General features: G+C 37.5%; 1 protein-coding gene across 1 annotated transcript; it reads right to left on the reverse strand.

Moving 5' to 3' along the window:
* Positions 1-17145: 17145 nt before the first annotated feature.
* On the reverse strand, positions 17146-23281 carry allc (allantoicase). The gene is made up of 11 exons (XM_082147512.1): positions 22102-23281; positions 21931-21981; positions 21747-21834; positions 21312-21431; positions 20318-20397; positions 20091-20223; positions 18976-19131; positions 18490-18563; positions 18302-18410; positions 17657-17784; positions 17146-17567 (listed from the first exon to the last, which is right to left on the reverse strand). The coding sequence occupies exons 1-11, from the start codon at positions 22189-22191 to the stop codon at positions 17397-17399; spliced, it is 1200 nt and encodes a 399-aa protein (XP_082003638.1). The 5' UTR covers positions 22192-23281; the 3' UTR covers positions 17146-17396.
* Positions 23282-23343: the final 62 nt, after the last annotated feature.

Raw genomic sequence — 23343 nt, forward strand, 5'->3', positions numbered from 1 at the left:
TTAAGATTTGAATTTCTTACATCCACTGGGAAAAATAGAGGACGAAAACAAAGACAGGATAGAGAGAATAAATGAGTGCATGTGTTATTTATGTGAGCTGCTTGGAAATGCTGCTTATCTGCTTGCGATACTATAAAGGGGAATGTGGGTTCCAGAACACACTGAATAAGATTTGTTGGGGGGAGAGACACATGGAAGGGTTTTAATGCTAAATTGAGTTAGATAGGCAGCGGCCTGTCGGAGAATGTGTGCAGGATGATGAATTATATATGAAGTTAATCTCAGCATGTCTTGCAACCCTTGATGGCTGCCTGGGGGGAAAAAATAAGCAAAGTGTGGCGGCAGTGGACAAGCCTGACACATTTTCAGCCTCTCTGCTTCACACACTGTATCCGCAGCACTGGCAGGCCAGGCAACGGTATCTAATGAACAGGGGCAGGGATGGATGGCCGACCTGCACACACTGTGGGAGATGGCAAGGCTGTGATATGCATCTGTGATGAACATGTGAGGTGGGTTTGTGTAAAGGAGAGGGGTTTTGATCATGTGTGGTCTAGATCTGTCCTGACATGCTATACACTTAAAAAAAAATGACAATGAAGTTCTATTACTTTTACAGTCTAGATAAGGATTTGTATAAAATATATATATATATATATATATATATATATATATACATATACATATATATAAATGTAAATAGCCTACTATAAAGTAATTTACAAAAATCAATTTCTAGCGAATAAATGAGAGAATATTGAGTATTAGATGCTGGACATCATCAAAATAATAAAAAATGGTATAATATACACTACTGTTCAAAAGTGTTGTTCAAATTTTTCATGTTTTTGCTCACCAAGGCAGCATTTATTTGATCAAAAATACAGTAAAAACTATAATAATGTGAAATATTTTTTACTTATTTTTATTTAAAATGTTTATATATTAAAAACTACTTTTGATACATTCTTGTGTTAATGAATAAGTAATCATTTCTGTAAAAAAAAAAAAAAAATCGTACTAAATCCAAACGTTTGAGCAGTAGTGTACTTTTTACGTTTTTTATTTTATATTTTTACTTATATCGATAACTTATGCCGCGTTTACACCAAAATTACCCGGAACAATTTGTCCCAGGAACTTTTTTACTAAGAACTTTTTTTGCCCCAGACCGGTTGCTTACTGCGTTTACACCGCGGTCTAAAGTACCGGGAAGATTATGCAAATTAGTCTGGTGACGCGACTGCTCCTCTCAGTCTGCGACGGACAGTAATCAGTTTTGAGCGCCTTTTGAGTTTTGAGTTTTAACTATGGAGGAGATTCAAGCTGTGCTGCTTTTGTGTGTTATGTATTGGTTTACTAACGAGGTAATTAACAAAATGGCAGAAAAGAGACGAGCACTGATACTAAAGCGTATTCAGAAAGCTCGTAATGCTAGATATAAAATTAGACAACGTATGTTATCAGCTATTGCGGACATTGACCGTGAGATGGCGGGGACGAACGCGCGCCATCGGGCAGAAAGAACAAGATTGGTAAGAAATGAATCCATTAAAATAAACCAAGTTGTGAATATGTTATTATCGATTAAATCAACTTATTTTTGCCACTTTTGTGTGTTTTAGATATGCGAGTACTATCAAATGCGTTGTGTTTCACGATCGGTTTGGATACACACTGGAGTGGTGGGACAGCGTGGTTCCAACTTTCACCGAAGCCCAGTGGATAAAGAATTTCCGGATGTCTAAGGATACTTTTCTGTACCTCTGTCGTCGATTACAACCCCGACTGGAGAGACATGACACAAACTACCAGTATTGTGTACCCATTCAAAAAAGAATCGCCATTGCACTGTGGAAACTTGCGACCAACTCCGAGTATAGAAGCATCTCTCATTTATTTGGAGTCGGAGTTGCTCATGCAAGAAGTTATCCAGTTACCAAACAGTGAAAAATGTATGTGTGAAATGTGTGAGCGTTTCAGCGGGAGACATGGGACGAGGGCCACTGGTGATTGCAGGGAAAAAAACACGCTGGTCTCCGTTGACTGCAAATCATTGGGACCATTCATTTCATCTGTAAAAACACGTTGAAAAAAGTTCATTTGTTTTATCACTGCAACGAGTTTAAGACGATATCATATAACTGTTAGATGTGATATTTACCTTCAACCGACTGGTCCTCAGATTCCTGAAGTGATTCCAACAACGCAATTGCCGAGTCTTTTGTCACCGCTGCTCCAGAAAAAGGCCGGCCTGTGTCCCAGCAACGCGTCCAGGCGGTCAAACTACTTGTTGGTACGCCGATCGGATCCGCTTCTTTTGTTGTGATCCTTTAACTTCTTGTAATCTTGTTATAATTTTTTTAACTTCTCTCTGCACTGTTTTCCAGTGTGAACAATGCCCAGCTCGCATAACCGACTCGATATTTTCAGGTATACCTTTTCATTGCGGATTGCCGTTTCCATTTCCCGCTGGATTTCCTCTTCCGCAAACACGCTTATTAAAGCCTGGACCTCGTCGTCGGTCCAGCGGTCGTATTTTTTAAATTAAATTCCATGTTGACAACTCTTACTGCACGAAGACAACAGACAACTCTTACTGCACGAAGCAAAGAACCGCAATTTTAAAATAAAATGTTGCGTGGAGTCAACCAATCACAATGCGGCATGAACTCAACCAATCAGCATGTTCAGTGCACAAGTCCCACCCCCGAAAGTTCGGGAACTTAAAAAAAGTACTACCTCGCCAGCAGGGACTTTCTGAGGGGGAAATATTTACCCGGAACTTCATTTAGACCCTTGTTCCTGCGGTGTAAACACACCGAGTACCACCACAAAGTTCCTAGTTCCTGGGTAAAGTTCCTGCGGTGGAAACGCGGCATTAGACGCAAGATGATTAAGTGTTAATAAAACTAGAGATAATACAATTTTCCCTAGAAATAATATATTTTTAAAAATCCTTATATTTGCAGTCTCATATAAAAAGTGCATAAAGAAAGAACTAGAAACACAAGCTTTCTGACCCATGCAAAGTCACTGCACTCTTGACAGTATTTATTACGTAATGTCAAGGAGCTCTACCATATATTAACGACATTTAACTCTTTAATCAATGCCAGATACACACACACATGCATACAGACCTCTGATTTACAGCGGTAAAACCCAAACGAGAGTGAAGGGCATCATCATGTGCACTGTGTGATATAGGCTACCAGTCAGGCCGAAGCGGTTTAACCGTGACACATGGAGTCACGACAACACCATCCAAGTGTGTGCGTGTGAATTTATGACATTCCGTGATGACTGAACGCACCTTCTTCCCTTGTCGTCAATCAGCCAGTTTTATGAGTGATATCAGCAGACTGGCAGTGTCACAGTAAATTGGCGGGTCAGGGCTCACAGAGCTGATGGCTGTTGAAGGGGAGACAGCACACCGAAAGCTGAGTATCCCATGCTCTCGGGCCACAACAAAGAGAATCACATAAAAGTGCGGGAGGTGTGTGGTGTTGTTCAGGTGGAAAGTAGTAACTCAGCATGTGCTGTCACTGTTAACCCAGAAGTAGTAGGGCAGCCATAAATCCACTTTGTTATAAACGAATAAATTAATGTGAAGAAGATGTGACATTTTCATTGGGGGAGGCTTCATAGGAGTGAACTGCAGTTAGGCCTATGTCTCTTTTACTGGGCAGAAGGTTCTGGACCACATGTGAAATAGGAAGTTATGAGGTTTGGCTTTTTACAGAGACACTTTAGACAAACACAATACTGTCAAAAAATACTGTCAAAAAATAAAATAAAATAAATATATATATATATATATATATATATATACACTGATTATATATACAATGACACTCAAAACATTACGACGTGTCATGAATAATGCGAATAATGCGAATAATGGGGGGGGTGTTATTGGTCTTTTTATTTTAAAGGGACTATGTGTAGCTTTTTTGGTATTTTATTATCTAAAATCAATATTTTTATTCATAAATATGCCCTCAATGGTGTACAAATACCTATGCCAATGATCAGACTAATCCTCGTAAACGAAGAATTTATTATCTTTATATACATGGGACGGGTAGGTCCACGGAGGCTTCCATGTAGTTCCGCCATCTTGAAAAACTATAATAGCAGAGAGGGACAAAAAGTACTAGGCCAAGGCGTTTCCACAACGCGTTTTCGTTCAGAACCAGCGTCACGTGACTGAAGCCAGCAGAAGCGGAGGAGCAGAGCAGTGAGAGGCGCTTGTCACTGCCGCGGCAAGTTTAAAAGGTTGCACACTGCACGATTATTTATACACCGTTCATTCATACATATGCTGAGTCACAGAATGAGTCCTCGTCGTCGAAAAAGTCCAAAATAGACCGTAAAAGGAAACGTGACCGGAGATTACAAAAACAAGGGTTAATGTCGGGATAGCTAATGCAGGAGAAAGCTTTCAAAAGAGACCTTGAATTTGCTTGCTTTCTTCTCGACAGGTAAGTCAATGTTACAGTCTTAATTACAAGCTTTTTTTCATTGCTTGGTTGTGTACTTTATTATATAGACAGTCGAACATTTATAGTTAAAAGTTAAACAGGCTCTTTGATGAATAGCAGCTATTGAGTAAAGGAACACTCTTTCACTGCTAAGATGACACAAGGCCCGCCTTCTTTGATTTGATTGGCAATCTCGATCATTTTGACATTGGTGAGCACTGTTAGACTGCTGAGGCAGAGCAGCCTAAAAATATAACTTTTAAAACTTCTTGTCATCCTTAAAACAAACATATAGGCCTATCAAATATTAAGTGGGCAATTTGGCAATTTCTAATTATTCGTGGGGACTATAAAACTTGCATTTTTGTACCAAGAAAACAGTAAAATTCAGACATATTACATTTACGATGATGGCACTATCATGTGACCTGCAAAGCCATTTGTGCGGCTAGTTACTAGTTAAAAAATGTGCTAGTTACTCCCAACACTGTTTATGAGTAGCATCAAAGCTAGTGCATTAAGCACATATCTGTAGTCTCTGTCATAGTCAACATGGTCAACAACAGCAGCTCTTAACACTGTAGAAAACTCTGTGGAGGTGACCCTCATGTCTGCCTCTTACTGTGCACTGACTGCAGGCTGTGTCAATCAGTCATAAACACATAGAAAGGAAGTTCAGTGCTTTTTCATCTTTTACATATTCTTTTTGTCTGTTTGTGAGTGGCAGCGCATGTGAAAGATTCAGTCGAGTAGGACAGGTTGAGTACCATCAGAGGAAAGCTACATAAAAATACTTAGAGGGCATATGCAAGAGAAGTGCTACTTGATCTACTAGCTAATGCAAGTCTGACATATTTCATGTTTATTCCATATGACATCAAGGCACTGGGGACTAATCACGTATTCTATAAGTGATACTAAACATGGACAGTATATTAATACAAAACAAAAAGTATAAACTATACAGTTAACCACAGCTGACACTCAAATGAAACAAAGTTAAAGGAATATTATGAGTCTAATATACAAGTCAAGCTCAATCGACAGCATTTGTAGAATAAAAATAATTATACCACAAAAATGTATTTCCCCAAATCTGTACACTTACACTTAGAGTACGTTGAAAGTGAATAGGATCAATCCATAAATGTTAAAATACTCTCTGTTTCTATAGACTAACAATACATTGCATGTTAAGATTTCAGTGTGAAAAAATCACTTGTGAACCTTTTCTGAGCAAATTCATAAAATTGTACGACTGTCGCCATGTCAAAGCAGAACCATAAAGCCTTAAATGAATGGAAAATTATTTAAAAAAAATTAATAACTCAAATAATACAAAGGTTTTAACAGAAGAATGAATGTAAATGCTTTTATAAAATTATAATAAATTAAATTATAAAATTCACATTTCTGCTTTTAACTCCACAAAAAAATTTCCCCATTCCCTTACATTGGTGTTCACTGGATCCTCTTTTTTATAAATTTTTTTTTTTTAAAGAAAATTATGGAAGAGCTGATTTTTTATAGAGATTTTTTTGTGTTAATCAACAACAAATAATCAAAACAAATGCTGTCAAGGGAGCTTAAATTGTACCAAACCCAGGCCTTGTTCACACTAATACGTCTCCATTTGAAAACGCATCTTTTTCTTTCTATTTTGGCCTTCTGTCCACACTGAGACGGCGTTTTTAGCAACAAAAACGAAGCTTTTTGAAATCCAAAGTGGATACATTTGAAAACCCTGTTTTCGCATTATAGTGTGGACTGTGAAAACACAGGTAGGCCTATTTAAAACCAATTATGTAAGTTGTGATATTGAACATATTCATGTTTATACCGGTATTGTGCCTGTTAGAGTATGGGCTATTCACTTTCACACAGTTGCTAAAATATGTTACTTTGCACACTCATCATATCACAATCCTGCAAAGATGACAGAAAATTCACTCGCATTTGCTGTCCAGCGGGAAAACATGAGAGTCACGTTCTAGACCAACGTTTAAACTTCACGTTCTAGACCAAACATATAATGGAGTGAGTCTGACCTGGACGCATCAGTGAATGCTGAGATATTTTGCTCAATAAAATGATCCTGCCAGAAGAATTGCATGATAACTTGATCGTCTTGGAAACTTTATTATATGCATGCGCTGTAATGTGAATGTAGCGTTTTCCGACGTTTCAGTCTGGATGAGAAACTTTAGGAAAACGCTAATGTGGACGGAGAGCGTTTTGAAATGAGAACCCCTTTTTCAAATCTATCCGGATTAATGTAGACGTAGCCCAAGAATATTCCTTTTAATGGCAAAGAATACATCAATATCAGAGGTTCCACTACAAACAGCTTCCATACATTCAAACACAGATGATTCAGCAGGATAATCTAATAATGATTTATCTGTATTTTGAATCCACCAGTCCAAGAGTCAGTTTTTGATGGTATGGCTCTATATTTGTGAATAATGTGGTCTGGTCAAAACAAGCACCTTGCATAACACCAAACGCCAGAGATTAACTAGAGCTGTCGATGTCGACGTAACAACAACAGCGTCGCTCATGAGTACACGTTCTCCTCCCGTGGTACACAGGAGCCCAACAGTGTAGCGAAGCACATTCGTCTGGATGCTAGAAGTCCTTTGTATCCCAGGCTCTTAATGACTCCAGGAGGAGTGCGGTGAGTAATGAGCAACTGGGTGTTTGATGAACAGCAGGGTAATTCTGTAAGCCGCCGCGTCGAGGCCCAGAGGAATTGAGAGCGGGCCACAGCTGAGGCTGTCGGCAGCCGCTGACAGGCCCTGGGGTTGATTAAAGTTGACCTTGATCGTGAAGTGAGGAAGAGGGAGAGAGAAAGAAAGGGAGAGAAGCACCGCGTGTGGCTGTAACCCCAGCTGGCCGTCCAGCAATCACCAGAAAACAGCGGCTGTTGCGCGAGGAGTAATTGCAGTGGAAAAGACTAAAGGAAATCAATGTAGACTGATCGATAGCAATTTGATTTTTTTTTATTGCTAATTTCTTTTGACGAAGGAGGGGGGGTGCGAGATTGATCAAGTGCATCCGTACTGTATCGGCAGACTTTGTTATTCATTGAGAGGAAATGCCCAGCTGACTGACTGATGAATCGGCTGAGATCATTAAGTTTGAATAAATGCTTGTGATGAACACAAAATGAGCTTGACGGTTAACCTTGATGTGGATTCTTCTTGAGTAAATACACAAAGTTGGGGAAAAGGCATTATAGTGTCCTGTGAGGAGAAATCGAGCACTTTTGAAGGCCGAAACTTACCGACTAGGTCTAAAATCCCTAAATGTATTGCTAAATTTATTTACAGAAGTTGCTTCAAATCAATGCCTCAAGACTTATTTCAACAAAACTTATATTTAATTCAAAACGATACAGATTTGAACAGAGAAACATGGAAATGATGATTCACTGAATCAGTGAGGCAGTTCGCTGTTGATAATCCACTGCTTTTCTTGAAGTTGCTGCTTATGTCCGGAGCAACTTTGCTGTTGTCTATTATGGTGATATGTACATTCTGTGAAGTGGCAGAAATCCATTGGCTCAATTTTCCCTTTCTGACTCCTGAGTGAGAGGCGAACAAAGACCAACGATTACACATCATCCTGAATCAAGTCTCAATTCCCATTGAAAAGTCCTTCTAGGTTGAACTTAGATAAACAGTAGGAGCCTTTTATTTTTTTATTTTTTATTTTTTTTACATAAAACAAATCAGAATTCATGTACACTACCATATAAAGTTTGGGGTTGGTAAGATTTTTTTTATGTTTTTTAAAGAAGTGTCTTTATATACAGTAAAAACAGTAATACTGCAAAATTTCAAATTCTATTTAAAATAACTGTCTTCTGTTGTAATATATTTTATTCCTGTGATGACAAAAGCTGAATTTTCAGCATCATTACTCCAGGCTTCAGCACAAATCATTCTAATATGCTGATTTGATGCTCTAGAAACATATTAATCAATGTTGACCAGCTTAATATTTTTGTAGAAACGTACTTTTCAAGATTCTTTGATGAATATAAAGTTCAAAATAACAATTTATTTGAAATCAAAATATGTTGTAACAATATAAATGTCTTTATATATTTTGATCAATTTAATGTGCCTTGCTGAATAAAAGTATGAATAAAAAAATTTTTAAAAAGAAAAGCGGTATATTGAACGGTTGTGTAGATCTCAATGGTTTTCACTTATTTTTGTGTTAATTTGGCTAACTTCTGCAAAGTGATAGATGAATTTGTGTCAGAATACTGTAGAGTCTGATTGTTGAGTACCAGGGTCATGCTGCTGCTCTTATAGGGGGATATAGACCGGGTTCCTCTCATTTTCTGTCATGGCATTTTCGGTCACACCGCTCCTATCGGTACTTCAGACGCTGCCTGTTAAAAGATCAAATCATCTTACACTGCCCTTAATAATCACAAGTAAACAATCAAGCCTGGAAAACATCTTTATCTCAGTGCTTTCTAATATCAGTTAGATACCGTGTTATTTTCTTTGCACTGAAGATTTGAAAGAGGCACCTAATCGACAAGCAGATGCACCTCAAACGGTCTTATCCGGCGATCTCTGGCGGTGGACACACTGCTCTCTGAAGAAAGGCCATTAATCAGTGTTACTTCACCTCGCTGACACTCTCTCACTCACTCATTCAGTCACTTACAGCCCGCTCTGTGCCCTCTTCTGCCTTTCCTCAACAATGAACGGACTCAATGAGCCTGTCAATCACTTTTAAAGCCCAGCCCCCCCAAAAGAGTGTTACCTGGAAAGGTTTCCACAACCACCGAATTGACTTCTTTAAACCTTTTAGCTCAAAAAACGGCTTTAATTTCCAGCACCTAAATTGTGCTTGAGGATAAACTTTGAGAAAAAGGGGGTAATTTCCTTAACAGCGGGTGTTTGAAATGCGATTTGGCCTAAGCGGGGGGGGGAGATGTTTGACCTCTGCTGCCACGCTGGCTCTGGCTGCAGTCCCAGTGAAGTGGCACTGACACTGATGCTGCTGACGGGTGGCTGAATATCTGAGTGAGTTTAATAGCAATCTCAAGACCAGCAACACACCGTGTCAATCACGAGCTGGTATGAGGTGTATTTGGAGCTCTGACATGGGAGTTAATTCTGCAAATATCCAAGGTTACATTAAGAGCATTCATCACCAAAGGTCATCGTTTTAATACACATATTGGAATCCGGACAGTCGTAAAAATGCACAACTACATCTTTATAGCATCCCTCAGTGGATCCATCTTGCAAACTGTCTTCTTAGTATACCAAAAAATGTAAATGCCCAAACATCCATCAGAAAAAGCACTGATTTGCATTGGCGTTGGAAATTGCAGTGCAGTCTGAGTAGCGGAGGAACATTTTTTTTTTTTATTTTTTTTTTTTTAAGATTCACTGTATGACCCAAACAATCGTCTGTCTGATCTGGTTATGATGAGATGAATGATTTATGGTGGTCTCCACACCCCACATAAAATAAAAGAGAGCGAGAAATACTAAAAGCGAGACTGAGAAAGACTCTGGCAAGGTTGAGAGGACTCCCTGTAAGTGCTGAATTAATTTATGACTCTATCTGAGCTTGAGCAGAGCTAAAATATTCGCTTCGCAGCACTGATTTTCTTGCCTTCTGTCTGAGGCGGCGTCTGCGAGCCTGTGAATTAGCATCACTGCTTAAAGGTGTTCGCACACACACACACACACACACACACACACACACTCGGCCCGTTACCAGGTATCTACCCCCCTATGAGTGGAGACAGGGAGTTTTGGATACTTCTTTCTGCTGCTTGGCTGCTCTCATCTCAGACTTGGCATTGAACTCGGGGTCTGAGTCTGGGCGATTTGAAAACTACATCAAATAGAATTTAGGATTTAAAGACTCTACATGTTAGCACACAAGTGAAACCATTATTTTGTTTGACAAATGGGTGAAGGATAATGTACAGACAGCCGGAAATCATCACAAAATAAACATCTGAAGGGTTTTATTTTGTGAATGTGACCAGATGAATGTACATTATCCCTGGAATGAATCGAATTATTCTGTTATCTTAAGCTTCCGCTAAGAAAGACCTTAAAACAATAAGTAACAAAAACACTGCAACAAATAAATATAAATTTATATACTAATAATCTGCATTTCAACCAAACATATGTAGATATTCTCTTCTTTCTTTTTTTGTTACCTGTTCTTCTATATACAGTATATTAGATTTAATATTTTTAGTCCTCGATTGCCAATTTTATTACAGTTGATTTAGTACACTGTAAAAAAATTCTAACCTCCCCAACTCAAACTTTTCTAGTGACTGGTCACATCAAAATTTTTCAATTGACCCAAGTGAAATTCTGTAAATTAAATTTTAGAATTTACAGAATTTCACGTGGGCCAATTGAAAATTTTTGATGTGACCAGTCACTAGAAAAGTTTGAGTTGTTGAAGTTAGAATTTTTTTTTTTACAGTGTAGTAACTGCTTTGAGTTGTGAGATGGCGCTAATGAGCTATTCTAACATGTTGATATGTTGAGACTGTGGAATAATACAGTTTTATTATGTATAAATGTATATAGTACCATATTTTGACATGACCAATGGTAAAATATACAATTTAGCATCATTATACGCTCAATGCTTCAACTGACCAATCAAAATGAAGTAACTAATATGGAGCAATGTGAAATAAACCATTCAAAAGTTTAGGGTCAGTATTTTTTTTGGAAAGGAAGCATTCAATTGATCAAAAGTGACATTAAACATTATTGCAAATGAATCATGTTCTTTTGAACTTTCTATTCATCAAAGAATCCTGAAAGAAGCATCATGGTTTCCACAAAAATATTAAGCAGCAGAACTGTTTTCAACAATGATAAGAAATGTTTCCTGAGTTTCCTGTACTGTACTTTTTGATCATATTTTTATATGCACAGTATATCATAATAATACAGCATTATATACAGTCATTAAAATACCTTGACAATGATTTACTGGTTTAAAATGGTTTTAGCAAAGATACATTTATGGATATTAAATTGATCAGAGCTGAGTATATAAATGCAATTAACTACAAGCAGTCTTTAATTCCCAGCTCTCTCTCTCTCTCTCAATTTATTCCTTTTTTTTCTACCTTTCTTAACAAACAGCACTTTAAGTTGTTCAGGCACTGATAAGCTAAGCCGTTCCCCAGCGACTTGCCATGGCATTGAATGAGTCTGGTTCCAATACATCCCCTGCCCAGCCAATCAATCACTGGCAAGCACTGCAAACTAATCATTTATTGATGCCACGGCACAGCCATGAATTTCTAATAGCATTCGTCTTATTTAACAGTCCAGATCAAACAGAGAAAATCCAAACATGCTGGAAGGGAAGGGTTAGAAAAAAAAAAAAGAGTTAATTCCTGAGCATATCCTTCTTTTTGGCAGCCGACCGACAGATATTGATGGAGAGGGCCGCCGAATAAGAGAGGAGGGCAAGGTGGAGGCAGAACGGGAGTTTGTGTGTGCGTGTTTGTGTGTTAGGGAGCTGGTATTACAAATTTGAATTTCATGGAGCGTTTCATATCAGATCAGGGCATCTAGGTGAAATGTTTCTCTACCTCGGGGTGATGAGAAGTAGATTTATAGATTTGCTTCTTTCTTTTTTTTTTACCACTTCATCAATGTGCACTGACTGTGAGAGAGCTTCAGGGTTTGGGTTAAAACAATCCCATCACTGCATGAGAGAAAAGAGCACTGTTTGTTAAAGGAACTGTTCACTCAAAACATACAAAGTTCTGTCAGTATACCTAACTTAATATGCTTATTTTAGTTGAAGACAAACGCATTTTAATGTAGTTCCTGTCCATAGGTCATAGTTTCCCTCACTTAAAGGACAAGTTCGGTATTTTACACTTAAAACCCTGTTTACAGATCGTATCTGATGAAATAGAACGGTTAAGATTAAAATTTGGACACATGCTGCTGTCCCGAGAATTTTAGGTTTATTTCGCTTTTGTGGACCTATTTTGCCAAACGCGTCACACCCGTGATTCTTCCGTTGAGAGCTTGAATAATAGACACTCCAGCCCAGTTGGTGGCGATAATGCACCTTTGCCAATTGCAAGCAAACCACGGGCATTTCATTGAATACACAGAAGAAGCAGAAGAAGAAGCGGCGGAGTAATATCAAGAGTTGGACAAAAACTACGATAAAACCTGTTGGAATGCATCTTTTTCAGCGATTTTTGAGGGAACATATCAGTGAACACCCCTGACCACTCGGTGAGTTTCACGTCTTTGTAAACGAAAGTTTAATGTGTTTTTAGGACGGAATCTTCCAGTGCATATAGACAACCATTGTGGGGGTGGTGGGGGGAAGCGAAATAAACCTAAAATTCTCGGGACAGCAGCATGTGTCCAAATTTTAATCTTAACCGTTCTATTTCATCAGATACGATCTGTAAACAGGGCTTTAAGTGTAAAATACCGAACTTGTCCTTTAAGAGTGATTGAGAGACAGTGTGATTTGGAGTGTCCTACATTTACAGCCTGTTGGGGCCAGTGGATTTACACACCGTGCCACAGAGAGACACAAACACTGACAGACAGAAGAGAGGTCATGCAAAGATAGCAGATGCACACAAGTCTCGCATTACCCCGCGGGGTCAGAGGAGGTTTGTTGGGCCTCTCTCGCCCCCTCCTGGTGAACACTGGATTAAACGTACCATCTGAGAACAGTCAAATAGCTCTGCTGAGGACTTATACATGGGCACAAGTTATAAAGAGCGACATAATAATGTTATGTATAGCGCTCGGTGGTTCAATTCGTTTTAAAATGCATTTACAACATATAACAGTAATTTGAAATCTTTTTGAACATGTAAATATCTAAAATCCACAATATGTATTCAGAGTTCAGACACATTACTTCTCTTAAATCATCTCCCATTTTCTCTCAAATGCATTACATCCCATAAGAAAAATCACGAATGTTTCTCTTAGACAGCAATGGGATTAAATCGAGAGCAAATGGAAGGAGAAAAAGAATCTCATATTCATGTTTCAGACAAGATCTCAACGATTTATCATAATATACTCTGATTGCCCAGACACAAAGCAATGCTATTTTAGGATCAGTATCATATGTTATTTAGTAATGAGATACTATTATAAGTTTTTATTAATATTTTGAATTAGGTATTATTTTTATATTTTCCGTTTTCATTTTAATTTGAACGCTTTAGTCATTTTTGGTAGTTTTTTATATAGATTTCTAGAGTTGTTTTTTTTAGTACAACAAAATGAGAAACATTGCTTAGCAACTGGCTGAAATAAAAACGTTTTTCATATTTTATTTTATTTCAGTTGACATGTATTTCAATGAATGAAATGATCTTAGTGCTTTAGTTTTAGTTAACTATAATAACCCTAATACAAAGTCTCCAGTTTGTCTCCACTCCACTAAAAAAGCTTCCAATTCAACTCAAGTTCAATTCAATTTAATATATTTCTTATCAGATTCTTCCAACACTAAATTATCAAAGCTATGCCATATTCATACCATGTCTCATTTGAGACTTTTATCTCTCTCTTTAGACATTTTAGGAGGAAACATTGGAGACTAAGTTGTTAAATGAAACAATTGAGAACTTTCACAGACAAGGCTTAGATTAAACCAGGGGTAGGCCTTAGTTAAATTAATACATTTAAGTAGCATTTATGAAAATGCATTAGAAAAAAAAAACATTACTAGTGTTTACTTGAGACAAAACAATGGCACTGACATAGTTTAAGATATGTCAGGTCAAGTTGCTTTCAGTTAAAACAGCTCAAACATGCATTTTAGTCTGGGACTATCTTAAAGGGATAGTTCACCCAAAAATGAAAATTCTGTCATCATTTACTCACCCTCAAGTTGTTTCAAACCTGTATGAATTTCTTTTTTCTGCTGAACACAAAAGAAGATATTTTGAAAAATGTCGGTAACCAAACAGTTGATGGACCCCATTGACTTCCATAGTAGGAAAAAAAAATACTATGGAAGTCAATGGGGTCCATCAACTGTTTGGTTATCTTCAAAATATCTTCTTTTGTGTTCAGCAGAAAAAAGAAATTCATACAGGTTTGAAACAACTTGAGGGTGAGTAAATGATGACAGAATTTTCATTTTTGGGTGAACTATCCCTTTAAGCCTTGTCTGTGAAACCAGGAACAAGTCTCCTGAACTATGAAACCTGTTTTAAATTAATTGAGAAAAGCATGAGAAACTCATCTGGATGGCAACATATGAGCACAAACAAATTTTTTTTTTTTAAACAATATTCAGCGTGGAAAAACCGAGCTGAAATATTTCATACTAATAAAGACACATCAGATATTTCACATTGACCTTTTCTCAAAGCAAAGTGCTGAGTGTGCAGTTCAGCCCCCTCTGTCATTTAAGCTCAGCCCAACAAACACTTATCTTCCCCCGCAGCAAAGATCCCCGAGTGAGTGTGTTCATGTGTCTGCATGAGTGAGCATAATATACTGTAATTAATCACAATGCAGCCTGTTTGACTCCAGAGAAATGAGAGATGTCTGGTGCTGTCTACGTCTCCACATGCTCAGGCTGTTCAAGGACATCCAGAACTATATGCATATTCATATTTAATTTTGCTTATTTGGGGTTTTGTCATTCCCATGCTGCAATCTTAATATGAATTTAGTTTGTTTTGTAAAAAATAGTGGCATCTTTTCTCACTCTGATTCAATGAATATACAGTGCTGTGCATAAGTTTAGACACCCATGCTAAAGTTGACTAAAAAGAGAAATAAAAAATCATCTTTTGGAAATTGAACTTAATGCCTTAATTTAAAAAATTTGGAAAAATCCAACCTTTAAGGACACCAATTTTCTTTGTGAATGAATAATGCACCGTAAATAAATAAATGTTCTTCCTTAAAATACAGGGTGCATAAGTCTGGACACCCCTATGTAAAATTCCCATAGAGGCAGACAGATTTTTTTTTTTAAAGGCCAGTTACTTCATGGATCCAGGATACTGGATTATACCAGGATACTATGCATTAAAATAGCCCCACATCATCACATAACCTTCACCATACCTAGAGATTGGCATGGTTTTATTTCAGTTAGCCTAATAGCTGGTTTGATTTGCATTGAGAGATGATCTTATGGAAAGTACTCCATGCCGATCTCTAGGTATGGTGAAGGCTATGTGATGATGTGAGGCTATTTTAATTCCAAAGGCCAAGGGAACTTTATCAGGATGCATAGTATCCTGGATCCATTAAGTAACTGGCCTTTAAAAATAAAAATCTGCCTGCCTCTTTGGGAATTTAACAGAGGGGTTTCCAGACTTATGCACCTTGTATTTTAAGGAAGAACATTTATTTATTTACGATACATTATTCATTCACAAAGAAAATTGGTGTCCTTAAAGGTTGGATTTTTCCTAATTTTTTTAATTAAGGCATTAAGTTCAATTTCCAAAAGATGATTTTTTATTCCTCTTTTTAGTCAACTTTAGGTGGGTGTCTAAACTTATGCATAGCACTGTATGTGTCCAGCACATTGGACCTCATTCATAAAACACAAGCAGAATGTGAACAGTTTGTAAAATCATTCTTATGCATTCAATTTAATGCAACAATTTGCATCGGAATGGTTGCATGAACAATGCCATTTCTTCTGCATGAATGAGGTCCACTGACTGTATTTTATATGGCTGGGGCACAGAAGGCCTGACCTGATTGCACTTGACTCCTGCAGAATCCTTATCAACTATGCCGACACAATTTGTCCTGCTATGGACCGCTGCCTTAATCTGTGGAGAAACATGACAAAATGATTGGGGGGGGGGGGGGGGGAACAGCTCAATGGAAAATCTCTGCATCTGCAGAAGCTATCTGTGCAATTGTGCAGAGTAAATGCCAGAAAGTTTGAAACATGTCATTGAATGTCAAAATCCCACCTTGTTTTTTTAACCAACTGTTCCGAGGGATAAGCACATAGTGGAAGAAACGTCAAAGGAATATGTCAACAACTTTTCATGTGAATGGAGATAAGCTTCAATTCGTTTCTTGACTCAAAACATATTTTTTAAAATCAAAGACCAGTTGCTGCATGTTCCTGTATAGGAAAAATGACAAGTAAATATTTTTAAAAAATACTGCCCATCAAAGAAGGACACATCAGACATGATTATTTAAAAAATAAAATCGAATTATACACTTTTATTCCTTTTATAATATAGCACTTTTGCTGAAAGCAGTGAAAAGATCTATTAAAAATCATTATAAAAAATACTAAAATAATATGAATTATTTGTAGTGGTATTATTTTAGTAATTTTAGATTTATTATTTTAAGTATAACAATAATTATTAGCATATCCCAGAGCTGTTTCTGAGGTATGCAAGCAGAACTTTTCAAATGTTGACAAAAATGTTAGTTGTTAAAATATTATACTTTGTATTAGATCATTCCCAGAATATTTCCAATGCTACTGTACAGTCTGTGTGGTGGAGTACTTATGTGTCTATGGACATCATGTTGGTTGTCTTACTGTCAGCATTTGCTCACACCTTTGTTTTGTTTGCTTTAAAAATTAAAACAGATCTAGACAAACATTCACATGACAGAATAAGTATTTTCAAAACTATTTTTATATCTGAAATGTCAGATTTGGAAATATATGAGGCAAACAAAATTAGTGAAGTCACATTTTATATTGACAATAAAATAAAATTATTTACTGTACCACTATTAGGTAAATGTATAGTATAGTATTTGTATATAGTATTGTAATTACCACAATTATACTGTTAATATTTTAAATCACGGCTAATGTCATGAGCTTCGTTCTTCCGTAGCCGTGTGTTGAAAATGCATGATGGCATCACAGTTTGGAGATTTGTTGAGGGTGAGTCACGTTGTTGGACACCGGTCGACCCCAGAGCCTGAGTCTGCTGACCCCTCCGTCAGGAGCTATGATCAGACGCACATGAGTCACAGGCCCACAATGCACCACAGACTCCCCAGAAAACAAGTGCCTGTGGTGTGCCTTCAGCTAGATGAGGAAGATTGTGATCACATTTACAGAGAACAAAAAGGAATAAAGTTGAAGATGAAGGCAAATGAATTTAGGGCAATACATACTTTTTGAGGAGGAAGGAGAATTCTCCACTTGGGGCTTTTGTCAGAGCGCCACTGGTTAAGAATTAAATAGTTCTCCTCATCTGGGGTCAAACTGCAGGCCTCGATCTTGCAGGAGTCTGGAAAATTCCCTAAGACAATAGTTGTTTTTTAAACAGCCAATATAAAAAAAGAAAAAGCACATGTCAAGCTTAGAGTTAAAAAGTTTCAAAAGTTTGGGGACGGTAAGATTTTTTAATGTTTTTAAAATAAAGACTCTTATGCTAACCAAATCAGTAATAATATGAAATATGATTACAATTTAAAATAACTATTTTGTATTTTAATATATTTTAAATGTATTTATTCGTGTGATGGCAAAGCTGAATTTTCGGCATCATTACTCCTGTCTTCAGTGTCACATGATCTTTCAGAAATCATTCTAATATGATGATATGGTGATCAAGAAACATTTCTATTATCAATGTTGAAAACAGTTGTGCTGCTTAATATTTTTGTGGAAACCGTGATACATTTCTTCCATGAGTTATTTTATGAATAGAAAGTACAAAAGTAATTTAAGATGGAAAACACAAGACAGAAAATGCAATAAAATTTGAATTAGCCTACTTAAAGAAAATATAAAATACTACTGAATACTTCTAGTACCTTTAAAATGGTTGGTGTCTAACTCAATTTTGCTTATGATGCCAGGATGTCCTAGTCTGAGAATAGCCCACTCACAGCCTGGGACCTGCAATATGCCTTTCTCGTCCACCTGAAAAGCAAAATATGGGACCTGTGTGGGGTATAACTGATATCTATGATGTTTCCTAAAATGACTAGACTGCTTTTACCCTTAAAATTTTGGGCCGATCCAGGCGTCTGGCTGTCTCCCACCCGTCACCCATGTTGTCAGCTCTCCCTAGGCCTACGGAGGAGCACACATTCAGACAATCACAAAGTACTGATCTAGATCTCAAAATCTCTAATTTTATTCCATAATCTTCTCCAAACAACCATTAAATAGACCTTAACTTATTTATTGGGAAGTGATGTTTAGTATTCATAAAAATGAAGTATGGATTGTTTTTTATGATAAGCCAGATTGAAAGCAGAGACTGTTGTCTGTAAAAGCGGTCTGCATTTTAGATGTAAAATGGCTCAACTGAAAAAAAAACAAAAAAACATAATGCCTCTTTAAAATGTTTCTCAACTTGTCAGCCCAGACAGCAACATAGTTTCGGCCCACATCTTGGCTGTGTGGAATCCACGTGTACCAGATGTGGGCCGGATCTGGGCCAACTCTATGATGCTGTCTGGGAGTCCAAAGAATCACTCACCAATCAGATTGCGTGGGTGACCGTAGTGGGCGTCGCTGTAGCCTACGCATACGCCTCCATTAACCAGGGCAACAAGATCCACTAGGCCTTGGCCAGGCACAGTGGACCAGTCCTTCTTCCCAATGCCATACACTTTCAGCCTTGCAATGCCACCATCTGCAAACATCAAACAAAAAAATTAAAGCTGAAATGTTTTTTTGAGTGGGTTGATAATCCATAAAAGTGTAAACACTGTAGCAAAATATTGCTTTGTTTGTTTAAGCATCCCAACCAGCCCAACACAAACTCATTGACTCAAACAACAGAGAGCAAGAGTCAATAGAATATAAAAGTATATATCAACGTTAAATATCGTGTTTCTATATAGAGTCAACATCAAAATTGTTTTATATTTCTCCATTGTTTTACATTCAATTATGTAATTCACATAATTGGGGTTTATAGGGTTCTTTCCCCTCATTAAAGCCATTAGGTCCTCATTCTTGTACCTTTTGTCTCTTTGTCAGATTTTCAAATACTTTTATGCTTCAAATCAAAGTTTGTAATTTTGTGCTACACCTCATAGCTGGTTCATAGCTTATTACATTTAGACTTTTTTTTTAAAACCCCGTCGGAAAAATACTTACGGAACCGAGGCTACTGAAAAAAAGTTGCACTTTAAAGTATGGGTTAGTTCAGGACTAACAATTTGACCGCAATGGCAGGCAGGGTGAATGCTAATATATTTATTTGGTGACTTTATTACAAACTTCAGCTTTAATTCAGAGCTACAATTCTTTCAACAATTCGTTGAAAGAATCTTTTCCTGTATAGGCACCTTGGGCAAGAAATCATCCGCTAAGATAAATGAGTAAATAAAACACCACATAAAAAAATCTGGAAAAAACATACTCTCCAGTTTTAAGGTGGTATATAAATAAAACGTTAATATTTTATTATCATTTTACAAGCCTTCATTTGTATTCATTTGACAAAATGAATGGCTCTCTAAGATGTTGCTCTGTTGTAGCATCTCTCCCCAGGCAATTTTTTTTATTATTATGAATGATCACATTCTCTGTTTTGTCATTTTTTAAAATTGCATCGAATGACTCATGTTGCGGAACATGTATTACCTGGATACATGTTGAGGCGGATATGGGTAACTCTGTGTGGATAGGTGACACTCAGGTAGTTGTGGCATGATTCAGAGTAACCCGGCTTCATCTCTGTCATCGGGACAATCTCCTTCCAGCGGTCTGAGTTCAGCTGTTCAACAAAAATTCAGACTGAGTGCTGTTCCCTCAGAAACACAGACTGTAGATTTTATGCATGATCTAGCACACTAGACGATATTTTACACCTTTGCCACAGCTTCAAACTGGCTTGGGGAAGCTGCCAAGCCTGTACGATCTCCTTCAAGAGTGAACAATGGAATCTGATCTGATTTAGAAGTGACATACATTAGATATAATCAAGGTAACCTTAGACTTTATCCTTTAAAGGGATAGTTCACTTTGAAATTAATTTTTGGTATGTTTTAGCTTACCTCAAGGGCATCCAAGATGTAGGTGTCTTTTTTTCCGCAGTAGTTTCAATTTTGATATTTTTAGGTCAAACCGTTCTTGTCTGTCAGTCATAATGCAGGTCGATGGTCACCACCTCAAAGAGCATGCACAGAGTCCAAATTAAAACAATTCCCCGTCGTCCAAATTAAACAATTCCCCATCGTAAGTACACATTGATGGCCTAAGACACGAAACGAGCGGTTTGCGTGAGAAAACGAACAGTATTTATATCGTTTTTACCTCTTGAACACAGCCACGTCCAAGTGATCTGATCTGACGTGTACGCAGACTGGTGCATAGATATATACACACTAGATGTCGCCTTGTCTACGGCAGTTCATTGGAACGAATGTCTTTAAGGCGACATCTAGTGTATATATCTATGCACCAGTCTGCGCACACGTTAGATCAGATCACTCGGACATGGCTGTGTATAAGAGGTAAAAACTATATAAATACTGTTCGTTTTCTCACGCAAACCGCTCGTTTCGTGTCTTAGGCCATCAATGTGTACTTACGATGGGGAATTGTTTAATTTGGACGACGGGGAATTGTTTTAATTTGGACTCTGTGCATGCTCTTTGAGACAGTGACCATAGACCTGCATTATATGACTGACAGACAAGAACGGTTTGACCTAAAAATATCAAAATTGAAAATACTGCGGAAAAAAAGACACCTACATCTTGGATGCCCTTGAGGTAAGCTAACATACCAAAAATTAATTTCAAAGTGAACTAGGCCTATCCCTTTAACATATACTTACACGCCACGACCATAGATACCTACCAAGACATGCCACTTGAATTGAGGCGTATGGGGCATAGTTCCCCGTGAAGAACGATGTGTCCACATCAAAGCCATGAATAACTCCTGGAACTCCTAACTGTACAATGCACCAGTCGTGACCTTTAACACAAGATGAGAGACGCATGCATCTTTCATGAGATCACCAAATCTGTTGTAAGTACAGACGGAGCACTCTTTGAGATTAGAAAACATGCCCTGAAAGCCTGATCAGATGAGGAAGCATCTCAGTGTTGCAGTTCATTTTACAGATCTTCAGAGAGACTGGATGGATGATAGAAGGATGTAGCCTACAGCTATTCTGCTCTAACTCATACAGGTTCAACGGAACTCGCTCATTAAAGAGAAATGAGGAACACACACAGAGCCCTATTTCAGTTTTACAGTGAACTTTGATTTGAGAAAATGGACTAATACCTGGAATTCTTTTCCTCCGGGTTTCCCAGCCATCCATCCATTTCCCATATTCATTAAACGCTGAGGCTATGAATTCTGGAGGGTCTCTCTTCAGGTCATTTTAGAACAACGTTTTTAATGTCAGATAATTCCAGAAAAGTTTGAATACATGAATATTACCAGAGTACAAGCAAAATGACTTTACCTTCAATAGATTTCTGGCAGGGGCAAACCACTCATCTGTGGCAAAAATCACCTTTAATGACAACGTTAGTACTTTATTAGCAAATGCAATGTAACAAGAACATCCGCATATTTAAAATCTCATAAAGTGAGATGGCATTGTTTATTATATTTAAAATGCACAGTTTTTCACCTTTCCTCCAGCTGTTTCACACGCGAGGTTGTTGAACTGCAGGAAATGTGGCTGACTGCTGGCCGCCTTCTGTATAGGTCGATTTGCCATGTTTATGCCAATTAGATTTTAGCTAATTCTTTTTAGTTTCAAATGTAATTCTTGTTTAATATTACAAGGACCTAAGAAGAGGACGGTACAGAAGCGCTAACTCGCTGCGATGTAATAGGCTGACTGATAATATTTAACTACCCTCTGCAAAACAACCTTTATAACAGAGCGAAGTCCATCATTTTTGATCAACAACTGTCACGTTGAATATTATGAATATTATGAACGTACAGAATGGATTCTTACATACAATCGCGGGTCATCTGGAGTAACTCGAGTCAACATAAAAATGTGCAGTTTATATGTTGAATTTCTGGCTTACTAATACTTTGAACTTTGCCCACCATGTCAGTAATGTTGTCGTTGTGGAAAAACAGCGCCCTCTGTTGCACAAAAACTAGTTTCTTTTCTTTTGTATTTATTACAATTATTTTATAAATCTGAATATCTGTTTTAACAATCTACATGTGGTGGGATATTTCGTTACGATCACGTGACATGGCTTGATTATGTACATTTCGTATGGTCTCGGAACAGACTGGAACACGGAGGGACATTACAAGCTTGAATCCGGGAACAGTTGTAGTACTTAACTTTTAATCACAGTACTTTAAAATTCTCGTTTAATTTAGGATCTTTTCAAATAATGTGAGACAAATAACCTAGTTTACTTATAGCTACAATCCCACTGAAAAATGAACCCAGGTTAGCTTACATTGGCGTCATGACCATTTTATAAAATAGGATAAAGTCTTGTTCACCTGTTATATTGTAAAGACGATACAATCTTTCAATCTGAACAAATGCTTTGATTATTATATATTTTTTCTCATTCCAATACTAGTACAGGGCATTACCCAACATGCTATCGGTCAATAACTCCTGACAAAATGGTCACCACCAATAACCACAGATGGACTGGTTTAGATGCAGATCTGTTGGGAGCCAGGATTAGGCCAGGCATGAGTTTGGGCACTATAAAAAAAAGATACCGATCATTGTGGCCTCCATAAAAACAGGCTCAAAACATGTGACATTGCAATCTGATGAACATTTATAATTTGCAGACAAGAGTGAAGTCATATAGCAATCCTTACCACTTCAGAACACTGTCTTTTTCAGCCACAATGCTTTCATGAACTAACATCTTGC

This window comes from Leuciscus leuciscus, assembly GCF_965113295.1.
Source record: "Leuciscus leuciscus genome assembly, chromosome: 19".
NCBI classification, from domain to species: domain Eukaryota; kingdom Metazoa; phylum Chordata; class Actinopteri; order Cypriniformes; family Leuciscidae; genus Leuciscus; species Leuciscus leuciscus.

What these genes read in the sequence shown, in the direction of transcription:
- allc (XM_082147512.1), bottom strand. Translation starts at nt 22,191, where the DNA reads ATGGCAAATCGACCTATACAGAAGGCGGCCAGCAGTCAGCCACATTTC. An exon ending in AGTTTGAAGCTGTGGCAAAG is followed by an intron (nt 20,224 to 20,317) that starts GTGTAAAATATC and finishes TTTGTTGAACAG; the next exon opens with CTGAACTCAGACCGCTGGAA. An exon ending in TTCTCCTTCCTCCTCAAAAA is followed by an intron (nt 17,568 to 17,656) that starts GTATGTATTGCC and finishes TTCCTCATCTAG; the next exon opens with CTGAAGGCACACCACAGGCA.